Below are 19,574 nucleotides of genomic sequence, written 5' to 3'. Positions count from 1 at the left end.
TGCGAGGCAGGCGGCGGGGCCAGGAGCCCCCATGGTGCTGGGGCCGCCAGGCACCGCTGCCCACCGAGCGTCCGGAGCACAAGCTGCGTGCCCGGAGGGTGCCTGGCGGACGGTCACGGGTCAGAATAAGCAGGGTGCTCCTGCAGGAAGGCCTCTGGCACTGCCTGCGTCTTACCACCTCACGGGTACTGGCCTTGCCTCTAGGACAGCAGCGCGAGGTGCTTGCGTGGACAGCTTGTGTCTTCAGCACACCTGGAAACCTTCTTCTGCCACCTACCTCAAACTGGCTGCCCCTGGCCTGGTCTCAGCGTACTAACGGGCAGCAGCTGGCTGAAAGGTGTTTACGGAAGCCACCACAGTGCACGCCAGCTGCACAGGGTATCTGGGAACAACCCGCCACGACTAGGCCCCCAGACACCCCAAGCCAAACCCTTATTTTCTGCTCTCACCATGTGAGTCAGTTCCCCGCCTCGCCCCTTTTATTTTTTTCCCTGCAGCCTGTATGATGGTGTCAGCTAATTCATTAGCAGGTCCTGCACACGGGAATCTGACTTGTTACTCAAGAATGTTATTATCATTTTTGCAACAACGGCAACAAAGATATTTATACACCCTTTGCAAGAAAGCCGTACGATTAACCTGGTCAGATTGTGCAGCTGTTCCAGCGGAGCAGCCGGGATGTATGAAGGGGCAGTAGGACACAGATTTTCAAGAGACTGCACAATGTTTTCATCTTTCTGGACTTTTAAAATACCTGAACTTTAAAGAGTTGTTAACGCTTTTCTTTTCTGGTCCACATCTGCCAGATGTGAATGAAAATTAAAAGCCTGTAAAGGCTTACAGGTGAGCTAAAATCCACTCTTCACATTTGTTTTTTTAAGGGGCAAGTATCATACAAAAGACCGTTTCACTCCAAGCAAGAAATATATCTTTCTGGTGACCTTATTATTTTCTTCACAGTACTCTTGAGGGTAGAGCTTACCTGCAGATGGCTGGAAAGCATTCCTGAAGACCTTTCTTCTTAACTAAAGATCCTTCAAGGCAATACATGATGATGTCCATAACCTTGGAAACAAAAGTTACTGTTATTTGTTATTATGTATTTCATAATAAACCTTCTGACAGGCAAAAATAAAAATTTCCTGTGCCTGACTGCAGCTTTCATATCTAAGTTTAAAGTATGATTGGGATAAAAGAAACCAAAACTGTCTTGCATGTAATAGTGCTTACCACAGCAATGGTACTGGCATCTTGAACCCTTCAGAGCACCAGAAAACAATTATTAGAAGACTAATTTTTGGTAAACATAAGCTATTGGAGCCCTGTAAGTAGCTCTCTTGTTAAGAAGGCTTCAAAGCATCAGTACCAAAGTTACAAAACTATTCCATCACCTGAACCATTCTTCAGCAAAATTTGTGAGCAGCAAGGAACACAAAGGATAAAAATGTCCATGTGATCCCCCAGTGTGTTCAAGTACGATTGCACACCTGTACCACCAGCAAATTCTTTCTTTTCTTCAACAAAGAAGTCTAAACCTTTTAAGTTTAAAAATGAGCTGGGTGGTAAAAGGTTTATGGCCCACACAGAATGAAGCTCTACAGTGCCAGTCCAGGCCAGTAAGTTACTCACTGCTGCATCAAAAAATCAAAGATTTATGGCAGAACAGCCTTACCTCCACAAGAAGGTCCACAACGTCGGTCGGCATCTTCTCAATTAGTATTTCAATGACTCGTAAGATCTCTCCTTTAGCCCGAGCAAGAGTGGTGGTGTGAATATTCTGCTGAGACTGCGTGTTTGCAGCCAGGGCGGTGTGTCTGTGCACCTAGCAAAGAGCAGGGTTTATGCAAACGCCCCTTGCTACGTATTCTCCATCTCTGCTTACTGTTACACGCATGTTACTTTGAGAGCCCGTACCACGCAGAACGTTTTGCTTCCCTTTGAGACGTACGGGTTATTTCCCAGACCCAGTTATGAGTAGAGCTCATGGTTGGTTATCCTTGAGGCAGTTTGTAAACACAGGTCTACCTTTTTAGTTCTCAATCTTGTAAAACTACAGGTCAAGATGAGCAAATGCTTGGGTCCTGATTCCATAATTTTCACACATTGCTGCATATTTCTTTGGGTATTAAATATCTACTTTGTAACAGGCCATTTTTGACCAAGCAAAAGCTCCAAGCACCTGGGTTCACTCAAACGGGTCTCAGAAAGACAGCGCCCAACCTACTCTAACCTCACAGCACTGCCCCCCCTCTTCATCCCCCTGACTGCACGGCCAAATCTCCATCCAGTCTGAATTCATACTTAATTGGGTGGTGTTTGCATTGCCAAAAGAAAGCGGGATTTTACACATTGCTATTTGAAGTCTGTATAGCCGCTACATCAGGATACAACAAATTAAGGCAGGCACAACTCAACGGATTGAGTTCCGCATGAAACCAACCGTTAATTACGGGTGACTGGAAAGACCGATCGGCAGGAACACAAACATTACGCTTGCTTGTTTTCCCTTTTGGGGACGAAGGGCAGGACATGGGTTTACTTCTGTTTCACGGGAGCGCGGTGCCCCAGCACAGAGGACTGCTGCTGGAGCCCAGCCCTGCCCAGGCGCTCACCTCCTTGGCGATGGTGGTGATGAAGGCGGGTGGTCTGGCGGTGGCGATGAGCGAGAGAGCGTGTCGCGCCGAGCGGGCAGAGTCGGCTGCCGGGCTCAGGGGCAGCCCCATTGTGATGCTAAACGGGCACCAGACAAAGAGGGGAGAAAGAAAAGGAGCATTAGAAATATAGAGTGAAAAGATTAGAAACAGCTTATAATGTCAGTTCAAGGTCAACGGGAGCACTCAAACAGTTAGAATATAATGGACTCCCAACAATGAGCAGTGATTAGGAGTCAGGGTGTTCTATCATCAAATACAAAATCGAATAATTAACCATGAAGATTGAAAACAGTATGTGCATCTGTCCAAAGTGTTAAAAAGGCCTTGTTAACAAATTATCTGTACGTGCTGAATACATATCACAGAAGTGAGGACAAGGCAAATGAAGGATGTCTTCCAAAGAATTTATGTTTTACTCTTTTACAAAATCTTAAATGCAGGGTGAAAAATATCCCGTTTATAGTAATTCTACTTAATTCAGCTAAGCACTGGTTACAGGAGATTAAAGCGAGAAGCTTCCTGAAGACCTAAAGCCACTGAATCTATTCAGTGTGATTTTCTTTAGCGCACGACTCAGTTACAGAAGCATGAAGAGATGACAGACAGCCTCGTACCTTGTGCTTTCTACTTACTATGAAATTATTCTAATGCTCTTTAGCATTTCTAACACTCAGGTTTTTACCGCAAGTCTTCAAATAACACTAAGGGATTAACTGGTATCTAAATTTTCCATACACAGCATTTCTACTTGCTATGAGAAGACAAATGTAAGAAACAATAAAGTAACAGCAAGTAACTGATAACTACATTCAGCAAAAGTAAAATCCAGTATTTGGTAATTGTGACAGTGTGTTACCTGACAAACAAGATACATAGCTAATTTTGGTCTGAAAGCTTAATTTCTTAGCATGGTACTCCTTTAACTATCACCATTACCTACGCCACGGCAGCCTGGGTGTTTGTTGGGCTAACTGGACGTTACCCAGCAATTCTACCGATCCTTCCTGCACTCACATCCGCAGTCCATAGCCCCCCCCACAGGTACCTCTTTGGGCTCACAACTCTGTGCCTTTAGCAAACCAAACCACTGCATAAGGGTGTATCCGTTCCATCTAAGAACTGGACTACAAAGTTCAACAATACTTGAAGAAACCCTTTTAATGATGGTTAAAGATTATGGGAGAAGACCATCGTGGCAAAGCGGTATTCACCGGCTGGCTTTGATGCACTGGGAGAGAACAATTCCCCAACAGAAACCAGCAGCAGTGTGGGAGGAAGAAATGGCAGAAAAGAGCTAGAAGGAAGAACATGTTTTTGGAATTGGGCTTTTACAGAAGGGGAAGAAGCATCTGGGAACCGGTGTGTGTTGGGATTAGCCTGAACACGTAGCCTTTCCTACGGAGGAAACGCTCCAACAGGTCTACTGCACAAAGGAACGGGAGACACAAACCGATTTGCCAGCTCTGAAACATTTTCAAGTTTCCTGTAACATATATTCTGCTGCTATGACCACACTTCCACCAAGAAGCAGCACTAGAGTTTTGTTTTGTTTCTTAAATAAAGACAAAAGAAAGGCATTTTCTTTTGCTCACTCCTGGTACTAGTCAGCCATCTGAATACAGTGCAATTCCCCAGAGATTTTGCTAAATCATGAAAAATTATTTTTAAGAATGCACCAAAACCCTCTTTTAAAGGAATTTCTACACCTTAGCTGTTTGTATTACAAATACATGTTAAGTATTAATAAAACCAAAACTTTTTGTTAAACTATGGCATTTAAGCGCATGTTGACAACACAAGATAGTTTTATTCCATGAAAAAAGGTAAAGTCTACAGCATAATGTTATCTGGAACCAAGACAGAAGGAAATCTGCATTTTCAGAGCCAGGATGGAAAGCACAAAGGTTTTATTTCCTAGCACTCCCACAAGACCACATGTAAAAATGTGGGTAAGAGAAAGTAAGCGTGGCATGTCATTTCATCAGATGCACTGAAAATGTCACCTCGGGCACTATTTGAAGGGTTTTTCTTCCCCAGGGCTCTTCTACTCATTCCTACTGATTTTTTATTTTTTTTAAGAGTAGTAGAAGTTTACAAAGTCAAATAAATAGCTTACTGCAAAGTCCACTTATGGTTTTAAAGAGAATTTAGGCAGCGACATAAGTGAACAGTTAAGTTACTTATCTTTTTAATTGCTCCTTTCTTTTTTCTTCTTTTTCTTTTTTTTCAAATTTTTAAGTGTCCTTAAAAATAATTTTATGAGAGCTTTTTTCCTGGAAGCTTACAAGTTAAATGCTTTGCAACAAAGAATTTCAGCATGGTTCAAGTGTTCTCTGCCAAAGGAACCATTTTTCTGGAGCAACAAGACGAGGTACAGATTACCGTTTTATAGACCCGAATTCACTAAAATACAAACCAAAGTTTATTGTTATTTCCTTTCCCATATACATTGTGTATACATTATTATTCCCATGTATATATATTAAAACTACAGCTTTTGAAAATGGAAGTCTCTGCAGCAATACTACAAAGATGTCCCTATAGCCTGTTTCCTTGTAAAAGCGTATTTGAATATAACTTAAAAAAGTCACGTAAGGATTTTCCAGATAGAAGTGATGAAGCAGGAAGCAGGTATCAAAGTCTCGTGAGTCTCCAGGACTCATTATCTTCCACAAGCAACCAGAACTTCAACGTCTCGGCCCTTTTTTCTGTAAGAAGGCTTCCCGTTTCTGCCAGCAGCACTCTGCCTCACAGGGTGCTTGGTAAAGCGTGCGTTTCCCTGAAAAGCAACAGGCTTTTTGTTATTTCATTAGCATCGCCCAGCAGCGGCAGTGTGTGGGCAGAGATTAGCCCCCTCCCGGGGCGGCCAGCTGCTCCGCACGGCCCCTGTCAGGAGGCGGCTGCGCGGGTGGAGCGGGCACCCCGCACCAAAACCCCCCAACAAAACCGAGGCAGATGCAAAACCAGCGCACGGAGGGAAGGGCTGCCTTTCGTGCCCGGGCTTCTGTTGTCACGTCCGTGGGTGTTAGGTCGGCACTACGCCCAACGCAGGAAGGCAACGTGTGCTGTCCCTCCTGCCCCCGGCCTCCCACCGCGGCCCGTCAGCGGACATTTGAGGAATGATTTTTGTGAGCGCGTCGGACAAAATGGTTGCAGCCCGTCCTGTAACGCACGCTTCTGACACCAGAGCCAATATTCCACCTGCACACAACGGCAGGGACCCTGCCTCTGGTATCTATTTATGCTTTTGACTGGTGCCTTTTGGCTGACGTGTAGACGGCCGATTCCCACGGGTCACTCTCCTGCACGGCCAGGGAAATAGCGCTCCCCAAGGCGCCCCGAGAACCCTCTGCAAACCCCAGAACTCCTCGGCAGCTGTACTAGCAAAGAGAAGAGGTGGGATTGCTGTTTTTATAGGTGGCAGGTTAAGACAGATTAATTAAGTACCTTCAGGAAGGCAATGGAGAAAGGCTGTGTCTGAGTGAAATCACAACGTGACAGTGGCCATCCCGTGACGGCCTGAGATGATGTCTTACAGCAACACGCTGCTACACCCCCGTATTTAGGACAAAAGAAAGAATTACAATTTTTTGTAGATACCTATGATAACAAGAACCTCTTCACAAGCAGGACGTTTGGAGCTGCGTTACACAAAGCCCCACGCTAGCTGAGGAAAGAGTTTGAGAGCTGCTCTCTGAAGACTACAAGCAGCCTCCAGCTGCAGCCCAGATCCGTCTCACCTCACAGATCTCCAGAGCCGTGCACCTCTGCCAGGTAGCGTGGTTGTTTGCATAACCACGTAACCTTATTCACAATTGTGCAGCTGAAAAAGTTAATAAATCAGGATAAGCATTTAGATAGAAACTGACGCTCTTAAAATGTACAAAACCATTTTACATTCTTAAGTAAGTGAGTGGAATCTCCATACCATCCCTGTCTAAAATCAGTGATTTTAAACCTACTTTAAACGTATACTTTACCATCGACAGAAATAAGGAGGATACAGTTAAAAAGCTGATTCTAGAAACCAGTGAAAATGAACACGGTAGTTCAGGAGAGCTGCAGGTTATCTCTAGGAAAAATGGGGAAGGAAAAGGTGTCGATGGTGCTGAACACAAAATCTAGCCATCAGACCCCTACATTTCTCGACGTGTGCATTGAAGCGATGGCTGAACAAAGGGGAAGGGCCCAAACTTCCTTCCCGGCATGAAGCTTGGGACTCAGCTTCCTCCTCCTCCTCCTCCTGGTCCCCGACCACCACACGGGTGCCCGGCCTCGCCAAGGCGCGCTGCAGGCGCTGCGTGTCCTGCAGCTGTCGGGAGGCGAAGCAGACCCCAGCCGCCCGCAATGAAAGGTCTAGGCCAGACCTGGTGAGGATGCAAATCCCTGCTGCTGCCAGGCTTAAAACTTTGCTGCCACTGCAGCAGTGCTAGCTTGCCACCTCACCAGCTCTCATTTCTCCTTTTAAAACCTCAATTTCGGCAACTGTTTAGGCCATACTCTGAAGTTGTTCCCCTGTAGTTGAACAGTAGGGATGTCCCTACTACAGAGCACACGTTTGCACGGGCAGAATTCATATGAACGCAAAACTAAAGGTTTCCACTAAACACAACCAAAACTAACAATATTTAGCCTAATTATTTAGTACACGTTTATGTATAACATATGGATCAACTAAAAGATAATTTGTTAATTCTGGTATATGGCGTCATAATCTGTATCATAGTGTAGCTTGTAATTCAAAGAGCAAAAATTGCAGGCAGCACCGCTCCCTACAGTCATCCATGCCAAGAAATCAAAGCCTAATAAATGCTAGAAAAATACTCTTAATCCTCATGCCTGAGCAGCCTCACTCGGCACGGCTGGCTAGCACGCTACGGTCTTTGGGGACTGGGATGAACTGGGTGAGCGGAGGAGTTATAAATATCAGAGTTGTGGATTTCAGCTCAGATATTTATTTAATTCAGAAGGGAAAAAAGAAAACACCGCTTTTTTTGGTCAATAAATGTGTTGTTTTTTTTTTTTTCTTCTTAAAGCACAAGCTTGACATAAAAGCTCTTTCATAAAACGTTCTTAACATCGGGGAGAGAAGCCAGGCAGCTGTGCACTGTTATTGTGTACATGGTAAATCAGGCACAAAAAGGGGCAGCTCAGCAGGGCACCGCGAGGGTAAGATGCACACTTAACCCCCTGCACACATTGTTGCTCTGTTTCTTTCCATCTTAGTCTGTCTGCAGTCAGTACTGTATCTGTCACGAATGTAACAGGCCATTTTCAATCTAAATCTTGTTATGGATTAATAAGCAAACACTTTCTCGCTTATTATGCAATTTATCATGATGAAAATTGCATTGGGCTCCTCAAGGCTACATGCTGATACATTCATTTATTCAGTGCTCTGGGTATAGGGGGCCATACTAATCTTTATGACAGCTAAGGATGTAATAGCGAGATGAAAATTACTTGCTGAAGAACTGTATTCACTCGGTTTGTGCAAGCCCACATCTAAATACAATAGGGCGTACGGGCTTCTTTGGGAAGGCAAACGTCTGGGCTTCTTCGTCAGGCCACGAGAAATAATTGAGGTTCAGACAAATAACAACCTGCATCCGCCTTGTACATATTTCTCCCTTAACCCCCAACACACACCGATCGCTCATTCTTTAAAGCCCGAGGAAATTTAAACCGCTATGAACAATTGGTAATATCTGACTTAATCTAACGTAAAAAGAAAGCCAGAAATCTCAGTACGTCCACACACGGATGTCAAGACACACGCACGGTGTTAAGACAAACCTGGTCAGCCCTTCGCTGCACGTACCACGTGAAACGCATGTGCCTTCATTAATAACCAGTTATAAATTCATTCATAAAATACAATCCCTAACACAGCCGTTTTCAGAACTAAGTTCTCAAATAACTTCTAAAGGGCTTCTAAAAGTGCTTGTGCTGCCAGAAGTTATTACCACAGGAAAAAATATTCTTGACAAAAACAAAATCATCTAAAAATACGTATTTCTATTTTTATTTATAAACATTATTGTGAGGTGTTCAGGTGTTTCTAACTAGAAGGACATACCAGTTTCACCACAGAACAGCATTTACTGTGACTTACCAAACAACAGGCTCGGAATAGAATAATAATTGTTTAGAATAGAATTTTTAATCCTGAAACCAATTTTAACTGCAGCAACGCTGTAAAGAAGAATATCTGTATGATAACCAACTACCCTCCTCATGCTACCCACACAATTATACATCCCTATCGATATTCCCTTGGCTACTGAGAGGCCTATTGCAGTTTAAAGCAGACGTCTCCTTCCCCTTTAACGTACAATTCCTTCTCCCCCACGCTTCAGGATGTATCCAGAAGCTTGACAGACAGTAGCAACGCCACAAAGCAAAGCACCTACTCAGAAAGGAACCTCCACACTTTAAGAAAAGAAATACAGCACAATTAATACCCAAATAATCAATTATGATGACCTCTGCAATTTTAGACAGAAGATTTTTTTTTTTCCTGAGCAAAAACCTTGCAAATAAAATTTTACAGACCAGTCATGGAGTCTTCCTATAGGATTGAAATTGCTTCCTCATTAATGAGTGGTTTATCAATTAATGAGTAGCTTACTAATTAACACTTAAGGAATACCACTAATTAAAACATTATGTAGAAAACACTACATAAAATAAATATTAAACATGAAACTTTAAAAAAAAATAAAAGCGAATATTCACACAACGCTTGGGGTGCCAGACATAAAAATTTGCAATTGGAGCAAACTGGGAAAGCTGTGCTGAAATCAACAGCAGCAGCACGATTCGCACATGCTGAAGAGTTGGCTTTATACCCTGCAGGGAAACGTCCCAGCAGCACGCAGTCAAAATTCAGAACCCAAATTTTTGGGCATTGGAATTATGAAGTTATCACAGTTGAAGGATACAAACTTAAGAAACGAAAACATTCTAAGTTTCTCCTAGAAAAACCATCAATCATTTCTTGTGTGATGAGAATTATTATTTATCAGATTATTTACATATTTTTAGTAAGAGTTATTTTCCAACTGGATGCCTGCAGAAGTCTGATACTACCATTTAATTCATACTAACAACCAAATAAATATGAAGTTTGTATCTGCTCATGGCAATCCTCCACCTAGAGCAGGAGCTATGTTTTCTATGTTGCAGCTAGGGATTAATTCATTCCTGTGCAGTAACTGTACTGACAAATGAGAATTTTGTCTCAACAGCGCTAATGTACACCCACTAATATTTTTCAGGGTTTTACATTAAAAGCAGGAAGCCTGAAATAGCTTTGGAAGCCCATAAAGCATAGCATCGTTGTTTTGTTTCGCACAGACAGCCTGCTGTGGTTGCTGCTCTTATTTTCTTTTTACTTTAACTACACAGACAAATCAGGGCCTTTCCTTTTGCATACCCAAGTGGTTTGCTTTTTTGGTAAAAACTAAATAAAGACAAATTTATGCAGATAGCGATTTAGAGCAATTTTCAAACAAGATGGTCGATTTTACAGCAAACAATAATAAAAATAAAGACTATACTGCAAAACCCTGTGCTGTGCAAATAGCTCTGCTGCCATTAATCAGATTAACAGTGCGAGCAAAGACTGTTCGTGTGAGAATCAGGTCCCCAGTTTATTGCATTTGGCTCTCATATCGTAAAATCTGGGGATATTCAACAGAAATGCTACTCGACTCATGTAAAGTCACATTACGTTAAAAAAACCCAAATGCTAAAATTCAAGAATTCCACGATCGTAACGGAAGACGTGTAAGATGCTACCTTTATTAGGCAAGGCATCTTAATGACTTCACCTAGGCATTTAGCTGTAATTATTCGACGGTGTGATTGATAGGATATGGCACCAGCTAGTGCAGAATCTCGTCTGTGATAAATGAAGTGAACAGAAGACCTGAACTGAAAACAACAATAGGAAAAAGAAGGGCTGCGCAGTCTCTGCCTCAGCCAGCGACACGCAGCAAGGGGAGGGGAGGGAGGAGGACGCACACCCTGGCAGGTGGCAAACTGTCCGCGGGGCAGCCCTGAAGGGAAGATGATCTTTCAAATCACACACTAATTTTAGAACAGTAACTATCCCGTACCACTCCTGAAAGACTAAAGCGAGTCCTTTAGCTGTGGTAGCTCTGGCATCGTAAGTTCTATTCGCTTGGCCCTAAGACAATGGAAAATCTGTTTGCTACCCTGTAAGTAAAGGCAATACTTTTTTTGTGATTTAACAAATATTAAACAGGGCAGGCAAGATTACAATGCTATCCTCAAATTCAGAGAACTGATTCTTATTTCACTCTAATTCATCAGCCTATCATGTTATGTCTAACATATATATTTTAAACGTTTAGGGAGCAGATCCAGCCAATGGGTTTGATAGACACATTATTCTACTGCTGCGCAGACAGACCTGAAGTTTTACAGCTACAGTTATTTTTAAGTTACTGAACATATGTGCACTTAGAGTTCCGTGCAAAGAAAAAAATACATAAACCACATTACATTTTTAGCATGTGTTTTACGCTAAAGTGTCAGACGTCAGGACGAAATTCACACACCCCTTCCTTTTCAGACCCAGCTACAAATACCGAACTGAAAGATTTTATTTCAAGGAGACTAGAACAGATATGAGACAGCATACTATATAAATCTTTATTTGGGACACTTTAATAAGTTGTCCTCTGGCCCAAGAGACGGGCTGTGGTCTATTGAGTTCATGATTTGTTAGCAGTCCTTAAATCTACAAGTTACCTTGATGCTATTAATAGCGTGTTACTGACCAAATAACCACCTTTCCCAAAGTGTGCTTTCCAAACCAGTTCATATTCTGATAGGATGGCTCATAAAACCATGGGACAAAAATCCATGTATTTTTTTTGCACACGCTGGTGCAAGATACCTTCTGAAAATACTACTTTTATGGTTAGAAAAGGGTAACAAGGTATTATAAAAAAATGGACATATGTATTTTAGACATAGAGTTGCCTTCACTCGTTTGTTTTCTCGAAGTTACTGCTGATGCGACCAGAGGATTCGTGCTCTGCAGCCCAGCAGGTTGCCTACCAGATACTCGGTGTCTGCCAGTTTGGGATGGGACGGCTCAGAGCTGAGAGGGGCGAGCGCCGCAGGGCCGCCGCTCACAGGCGACCCGATCCGCCCGGCCAGCGCTCACACCCTCTCTCTTCCGAGATCGCGCACCAGAGCCGCACACGGCCGCACAGCGTATGTTAGATTAGATGATACTGCTTCAAAGGCAGAACTTGAAACAAGTAATTATTCCTTTTTCCATCTTCTTGCCAAGTAATTCAGCTATTTGTACTCGAACCAACTCCTAAAACCAGGAGCTGCAAGTCAGAAAGACACGAGGGTTTGTGTAAGTGAATTAAGGAGATACCTACTTAGCAAGCTGCTTCTCGGCGTCGGCACAGAGCTCCAGAAGACCCATGAGCACAGCAGAGACGTCCATGTAGGGCTCCCAGACGGTGAAGCCGCGGCCGATCAGGTCGATGGCAGTTCTGCGGATGGTGCTGTGCGCGGGCAGCTTGGGGCTCGGCGGCTGCAGCAGCAGAAACGTCAATGCCTTGCCTGCCGAGCAGAACGGGAGAGAACTGGTACAATGAAAGAGAACTGGGGAATTGATTTGGCTCTCTTGTTTTGAACTGCTTGCTGGTGGGAAACACGTCGCATGGAAACGTGTTCACAGAACACACCACCCCACGGCTTTATCTCGCTAAGGAGGGACAGCAGCTTACAACTGCAGCGCCTTCCAGAGTCAATGAAAATAGAGAAACGTGCTTCTGTGGATGTCAATTATGCTAATTAACTGCAAGGCATTTGATGCCCAGAGACTCTCCGTGCCGTGGCTTTTCACTACGGAGGATCCCGGAGAGTAAGCCACGACAGTCCCCGGTACAGATGCTAACAGCGTTTCAAAGGCAGGGAAGGTCGGCGCAGATCGTCTCAGACAGCCGGCACCCACGCCCCGCAGCAGCACGTTTAGCTAAACCCACGGCAGGCAGGCAGGCTACAGAAACAGCGATGCTCTGAAGTGAGCCCATCGGAAAGGGAGGAGCAGAAAAACTGCTTAGTACAGAAACACAAATTTTTAAATTTCTGCTTCATTCTTGCCCGCCGCTGAGCGGCCCGGGCAATCTGGGAACCAGAGAGCCAATTTTACAGCAAGGATTTTCCTTCCTGGCCAAATATACTTCCTACGGAAAGCTCCTCAGTGTTAAATGCATGGGGATTAGTAATGCTTTATTTAGGCAGCGGAATGAAATTATTTGTAAAGCCTCCGTGTCGTTGTGTCTCCGGACGCACAACAGAGCGATCGCAGCACTCCCGGAGCCGGGCCGCGGTCTCCAGCTACAGAAACACGGCACAGGGCGTGAACGCTCAGTAACAGCCCCCTGCGCACGTGAGCAGGGATCGGTTACTGCTGGTGGCTAAACCACTGCCAGCATCGCAGCCCGAGAGGCAGGAGCTGCCCAGAAGGTCGCATTAAAAGGATGGTACGTTAATTAACAGCTCAATTACACTGCCAACGCTTGAGATTACTATATACACTGAAAACCCAACTGAATCGCAGGTGACTCGTGGTATTACAATGCTCACCAGATGAATTAACGATGGGTTATGTATGAAGTCCCGTCCCCAGCCGCACACAAAGGCGGCAGAGCAGAGGCGGCACGGTGCCCTGCTGTACCCTTCTCTTTGCCACGCTTGACTGGGTTTATCAAACAAGATAACAAAACATCACGGAGGTAGACGTGCAAAGCCAGTCCTTGCACGTGTTATCACCAGATACTAAGTAAAAGGTTAGGCATAAGGTTATTGGAAACTTTCATTTTTAAATTTTGCATCTTACCTGAGATTTAATTGAATAAAAAAGTAGAGAAACAATGCCAGAGCTATGCTCTTGCTGCACATAAACAAACGCACTTACAAGAAAACCTGGGGTAAAAGGAGCAGCTCCTGGGCAGCGGATGCCACCCGGCTCAGCCCTCCCAGCCCAGCACCACCAGTTACTGGGAACTTCTCCAAACGGTGCCGGGAGTCCTCATGTCCTGGCCTGTGACAGTGTTGAATCGGTTCCGACTAGTGTGAGACTGACCTCACACGGGTGAAGGAAATGAATTTTGGGCCATCTCTGATGGGTTTCGGTGCGCTCCCCATGCAGACACTTCTGCCACAGTGACTGCCACCGGCACCGTGCCCTCAGGTCGTGTCTTGAAAACAAACAAAAGCCAGCAGCGATCTCCCTCCCTCACGGAAAGCAGCTGACAATCCAGAATTCTGGGGCGAATTAACTTCCCCCAAGCACTGAGCTAGCTGTTCCTATTATTACGAGGCTCACAAGACGAAGGCAGCTCGGGACGGCGGGCTCTGCCTTGCAGCTAGGGCACCCGAAAGGTGAGCGCCGCACGGCGAGCAGGAGGCAGGTTTCCCTCCCTCCCTTCCCCAAGGCTGCCCCCCCAGCCCACCCGTTTTTCTACAACTACGTCACAGCACTGGTTTCCATCTTGATCAACTGGCTCCTTCCTCCCACGATATCTTTTTTTCTCTTAGAGAGAAATATAGCTGAGACATGGCGAGAGGAACGATGCCCCCAACAAGGCTGACAAATCCAAATTCTCATCCAGGTTCTGCCTACTCAGCAAGCGTGCTGTATAATTTCATCCAACAGATTAGTTTTTCATTAAAATAAAAGTAATTGCTTATATATAAATGCAAGGGAACGCTGAAGCAACGCTCCCAGATAAAGGTAATTTATCATTATCTCTACATAATTATTTGTTACCTCTTAATAACATTCATTTAGCTCGCTATTGCAGTAAAGATAACCTATTGATTTTAACAGGTTTTTCTTTAGTTTTCAGAACCATCTTCCACGAGTTTCTTGTTTTATTAAATACACCGCCTGTCATTTTAAGCTTCCAGAAGAGCCAACAGCAGACAACAGCAAATTCACACCAAGCCGTGATGTGTGTGTAACAAACGAACTGGAATCTTCTTCTTAAAGAGCGTGGCAGGCCACAAAGCTTTAATTTGTGTGAGTTTTCTGTCTCAAATACAGGATTCTTATTAAAAAGCGTGACTACTCAGACGTTACTGCAATGAAATACGCCGGCCTTGCTCGTAGGGATGCTCCTAGCGCCGCTCCTGTTGACACCTACCTTGTGTAAATTGAGCTAAAGAAAAAGATGAACTAAACAAAAGTCATTCTGCTGCCCGTTTCTCAGCCTGGACATCTTTGTTTAAGCTTTGACTCGGCTTAAATGAACGAATTAATATTGACAAAAACATCAACTAAGCTAATGAGTTGTTAGTTAAGGCAATAAACATGTCACATTAGAGTCAGCGCAGTAAAGAGGTAATTAGCCCGGGAAGAGCCCGGCTGATGGGGGCCGCTCGTGGGCCCCTCTGCTCCCCACCCGAGGCAGGGGACACCGCCGCTGCCACCGCCGCGGGACCAGCGCGGGGACGTGCTGGGGGGGCACCAGGGTGCTGCGGTGGCACCGGTGGTTCACATGGGGACCAGAACCAGAGTGGAGTTCTCCCAGCTAGCAGGGGACGACATTTTGGACCTAATTATTAAGTGCTTTCAAAATGTAGGCTAGAGAAAACGAATCTGCCCATGCTCCGGATCCCCTCCCACGTGTCCTCACCGGGAACATCCCTCCCGTACGGCAGCACGCACGGAGCTATCTCCTCCAGAAAGCAGAGTGCCGTACTTCGGAGTCTGCCCACTTTTCCCAGCATCTACCTGAACACAAAAATAAAGGCTTGAGTCTTACCTGCTTATGTCATTTTTGTTAATGAAAACGTGACCTGAATGCTAAAGCGTATCCGGTTGTTTTGAATGCATGCACCCGTCTGAATTTCTAAAATGCCTTTCCCTCTCCTTGCTGGATCTCAAGAGCTTTAAACATATTACATCCGTCAGCATTGTTATCCTCATTTTGCAGATAGATTTTAAAAAAATTAAATAATTTGCTCAGGAAAATCAATAGCACAGGCACGAACAAGACACTGATAACTCTGATTCCCATTCTCATAATCTGCCACAAGATCTAGTTCCAACTAAATAAAAATGATGGACTCAGAAAAGATTCAAAACAAGTTAAGTCATATTTTTGGACTTTACATAAAAAAAATAAAAGAGAAGAATCATGGCTCTAACGAATTTTTCAGTCTTCCCTTTCTTCCCCTGTCCGTGGGCACAGTTTTTCTACAAGAAATTAAACCCAATTGTCACCTTTTCTGGATGAGGTTTTTTCCCTGGTTTGACATACACCTGTGTGAAATGCCAGCAGAAAGCGAGAAATAAGTTTGGGTATCTGGGTTAACAATCCATGTCCCTCAGTCCCTTCCTTCTCCTAGAGCAGTGAACGTCTATCGCATAGCTTGTGTCATCTTTCAGAGAGGTGTAAACCAGAGAATGTTTTCTGGCCTAAACTAAAATATAACTAGTTGCATTATTTGAAGATTATTTCTGATGTTAAAATCACGATTTTTTTTTTTTATAAAAAAAAGGTTTTGATCACATTCAGCGACAAATATCCTAATTTTACAGAGCTCATTTCCAGTATCTTTTTTACTTTAAATGTAATTCTGATGTGTTTCATTTTTTCAACTGAATTTCAACTGAATTTATGCTAGAAGAGACTTCTTTTCTCCTGATGATCTCTTCAAATCATTTATGTTCCGTTCTTGCAATAGGTGCAACGGCTTCAGCTTTTACGGTAATTTCAGAACTGACATGAATATGTAGGTGTTGGTTTTTTTTTAAATCTCTTTTCACAAGCATGGTCTTAAAGTTTATTAAAAAGCTAGGCAGCTCCCGTGCATGTCAATAATGCAGACTGCATTTTATTCATAGAAAAAAAATAAACAATTTACAATTACATTTGTGTTGCTCCTGTATGCAAGGAGAAAAACAAAGAGACTGAAGAGAAACCATCCCCAACTCTTACACGTCAGACCGAACGATGCTACTAAAACCCTGCACGAATTCCCAGCTGCAGACGAGCAGCTACGCTGGGTGCAGCTCTCATTTTACACCATGCTGCCGAGAGGATGCCCATGTACAAGAGAGAGAGAAGATTAAAAAAAGCCTGACTTGCTGTGCAGCCATTTTGTCCTGGAGATCAGACAAGATACCTGCGAGATTTATATCTGCAGCTCCCGCTCGCGCAAGGACTGCTTTGCTGCGTCTCACTTCTCACTCTGTGCTGTTTCAGGCACCGTGCAATGGCTCAAAATTAATCCTCAATATTCCCGATGAAGTCAAATTTTGCAGTGAAGGCCCAAGCTGCACCCACCTGCCAGGCTGACAGGCAGAGAACAATAGGACATTTACTGTACAGTAAATCAATAGCTCCCATCTAGCTCAGCCTGAGCCCTTTCAGAGGGAAAGGAAACAATTAACACTCCCGTGGCTCGCTGGCCAGCACACACTTGTCATACTTTCGGCTTTGCTCTTCCGAGGGCTCAAGTACAGCCCCCTCTATCATATCTACTCAGGAGCTCACGCAATTTTGGAAGACAACTACAGAAAGGCAATCCTCGTGTGTCATGTCAGAAGATTCAGGTTGCTGGCTGAGGCTCACGTTATCTGATAATAGAGCAAAACTTGAAATTAGCAAAAATGTACCTTTAAATATAACGATGTCTTGCTACATCTTTTATCATTTATTCTAGAAAAGTGCATGTTTGTAAGCGTACATGCATTAAAAGAATGCTAAGTGGAGACCCGCAGAGCTGGTCAGGAGGAACACCTGAGCAGCACCCTGCCAGACCGATTCTGTCTTCACGTGCCCGAGCCGGCCTCCCGCCCTTGGTCAGCGTGCAAGAGGAAGCAAAATTTGTCTGGAAATTTATAACAACCTCTCAGGATTTTGAGAATTAAACGTTTCCTTGCTGAATGCTGTTTCCGCAGCACATATATACCTTGGTGCTTTATTGGACAGTTAAGATCTTTTTCCCCTACAATAAAAGAAAAAAAAGTGTTGGGTTTTTTTTTCCTCATTTATCTGATCCGAAAGGAAGTATCGTTATTCACTCTGAAAACTTAAGAACATCAGAAATATTATTCAATTGTAAGGGGAATATTTCCTCTGTTTTAATTATCTATGTAAATTCTGAAAATTTAGAGGTTTAATAGGTCAGAACAACCATTTCTAGGTGTAGTAAATTCACAGCATTTCTATTAAACAGACTGATATATGCTGCCTTTTACATCACGGGAATAGACCGCAAGGAATTCTTGTAAGTGGGGCCACACGAACACTGCCCCGAAGTTGTATTAAAATCCCCTAAGATTTTACATAAATCCTTAGGAAAGAAGACAAACAAAAAAAGAAGAAAAATGTTTGTAATAGCTGGTTTCCCGGTCCTTTCTGTCTAACTGTGGCCTAGTTAACTGACCTAACAATGCCATTTTTCTTCCTCTCAAAATCTGCAGTGGGGGAATCAAATGTGAAAGCAAGATCAATTCTGTTCCAAGACAGTAAATGAGTTTTAGATCAGACTTGTTTCAATTTATGGAGAGAACCCAACTAGGCTGGCTTAAATGCTTTCTTCCTCTAACTATGAAATTATATTACAGCGCTCTAGAAAGAGTAAACTATCATTTTAATCCAACATTTGTTTATAATCTAGCAGGAAGGAGAAAGCCAACATGACTTGGCCGATAACTGTGCATGAAACTTGTTATTTTCATTCCTGTTGACTGCAAAATACCATTAAACCATGCTATTCATTTCAATCTGAACACAATGGTGGAAGATGCACAATGCCAACGAAGTAAGGGAAGTCCGCGCCACAGCCTGTACGAGTCGGGGATCGCAACTGCCCCTCCTCTGTACCATGGTGGTGCCCCTCTATATCCCCACAGCCGACCTGCAGCGACGTGCCATACCCGTGGGAGCTGTACAGCGGGACGCTGACCGAGGCAGCCCCGACGGCCCTGCTGCGGGCGGTGGGACGCCCCCGGCCCCGCCGGGGTTGGGATCGCTCTGGGACACACCTCTGTGAGATGCTGAAACTCCGAATTCTCTCCTTTTCTTTTAAGGTAAAGATGCTTGGCTTGGCATCTGCAAGCCTAATGAAGGAATAATGTTAATTTGTATGATGAATTAAATTAGTTTCTGAGTTTCCCTTCATCTCACTCATTACAAGGGCAAGCACAGGCTGATTTATTGACTCGTCACAGCTTATTAAGCAACAGTTCATAAAGTTATTTTGAAGTGCTCTTTTTAAACATTCACACTATTGATTGACAACATTTGGGCACTACTTAATACAGACGCTGAACAGCAAAAGGCACTTGTGACTTTGGTTTTCCCACTTGACATACAAAACATACAGATTATAAGTTGGTAAAATTGCATGTAGGTAATGTAACCTAATGCACAAGCACACTACTGTTTGCTGGTTGTTAAAGCCCACTGCAGTATTTCAATACAACTTACCTGCTGTGCCAAACAGCGTCTCTGAACGTAACCACAATTTCAAAGCAGGTATCAGCCATATAAGACACAGCAAAACCAGACCTGCAGTGCTTTGGGGATCCCTCCCTGGGGAGAGGCTGCTTTCCCTTCGCATTAGACCAGCTCTCCCAACACAGGCGACCAGCACGGCACAGCCAGCTAGCCTTTGCGCATGATCTATCGTACGCCAAGCGGTTATTGCGTGCCGTGCCGTCAGCGGTGCTCAGCGCCCTTCGTCAGCCCCCCAGCCCAGGCTGTTTGTGCGAGATGGAAATGGGAATCAGGTTCCAATAGAGAGGGCCCTTCAGCACCCACATCAGGGAGAGAAGAATGTGTCTCCGATAACATGCCCGCTCACAAAGCTATGTGGCCAGAACGCGTCTATGGCGATGATGAG

The 19,574-nt window shown here is 44.2% G+C and overlaps 1 protein-coding gene across 5 annotated transcripts in view; it reads right to left on the bottom strand.

Annotated features, from left to right (window-relative positions):
- LOC310890202 (WD repeat-containing protein 7) overlaps positions 1–19,574 on the bottom strand; it is a 114,116-nt gene that overhangs the window by 31,521 nt on the left and 63,021 nt on the right. For all 5 annotated transcript variants that reach the window (XM_083818920.1, XM_083818923.1, XM_083818924.1 and 2 more), the window contains 4 exons: positions 12,083–12,269; positions 2,613–2,730; positions 1,673–1,822; positions 983–1,065 (listed from right to left, as the gene is read on the bottom strand). In XM_083818920.1, the coding sequence (XP_083675046.1) occupies positions 983–1,065; positions 1,673–1,822; positions 2,613–2,730; positions 12,083–12,269 (538 nt within the window). The remainder of the gene's footprint in view (positions 1–982; positions 1,066–1,672; positions 1,823–2,612; positions 2,731–12,082; positions 12,270–19,574) is intronic.

Source organism: Anser anser (assembly GCF_964211835.1).
Source record: "Anser anser genome assembly, chromosome: Z".
NCBI classification, from domain to species: Eukaryota; Metazoa; Chordata; class Aves; order Anseriformes; family Anatidae; genus Anser; species Anser anser.
Note: the sequence above shows the minus strand (reverse complement) of the source record. Positions and strands in the feature narration are given on the sequence as shown.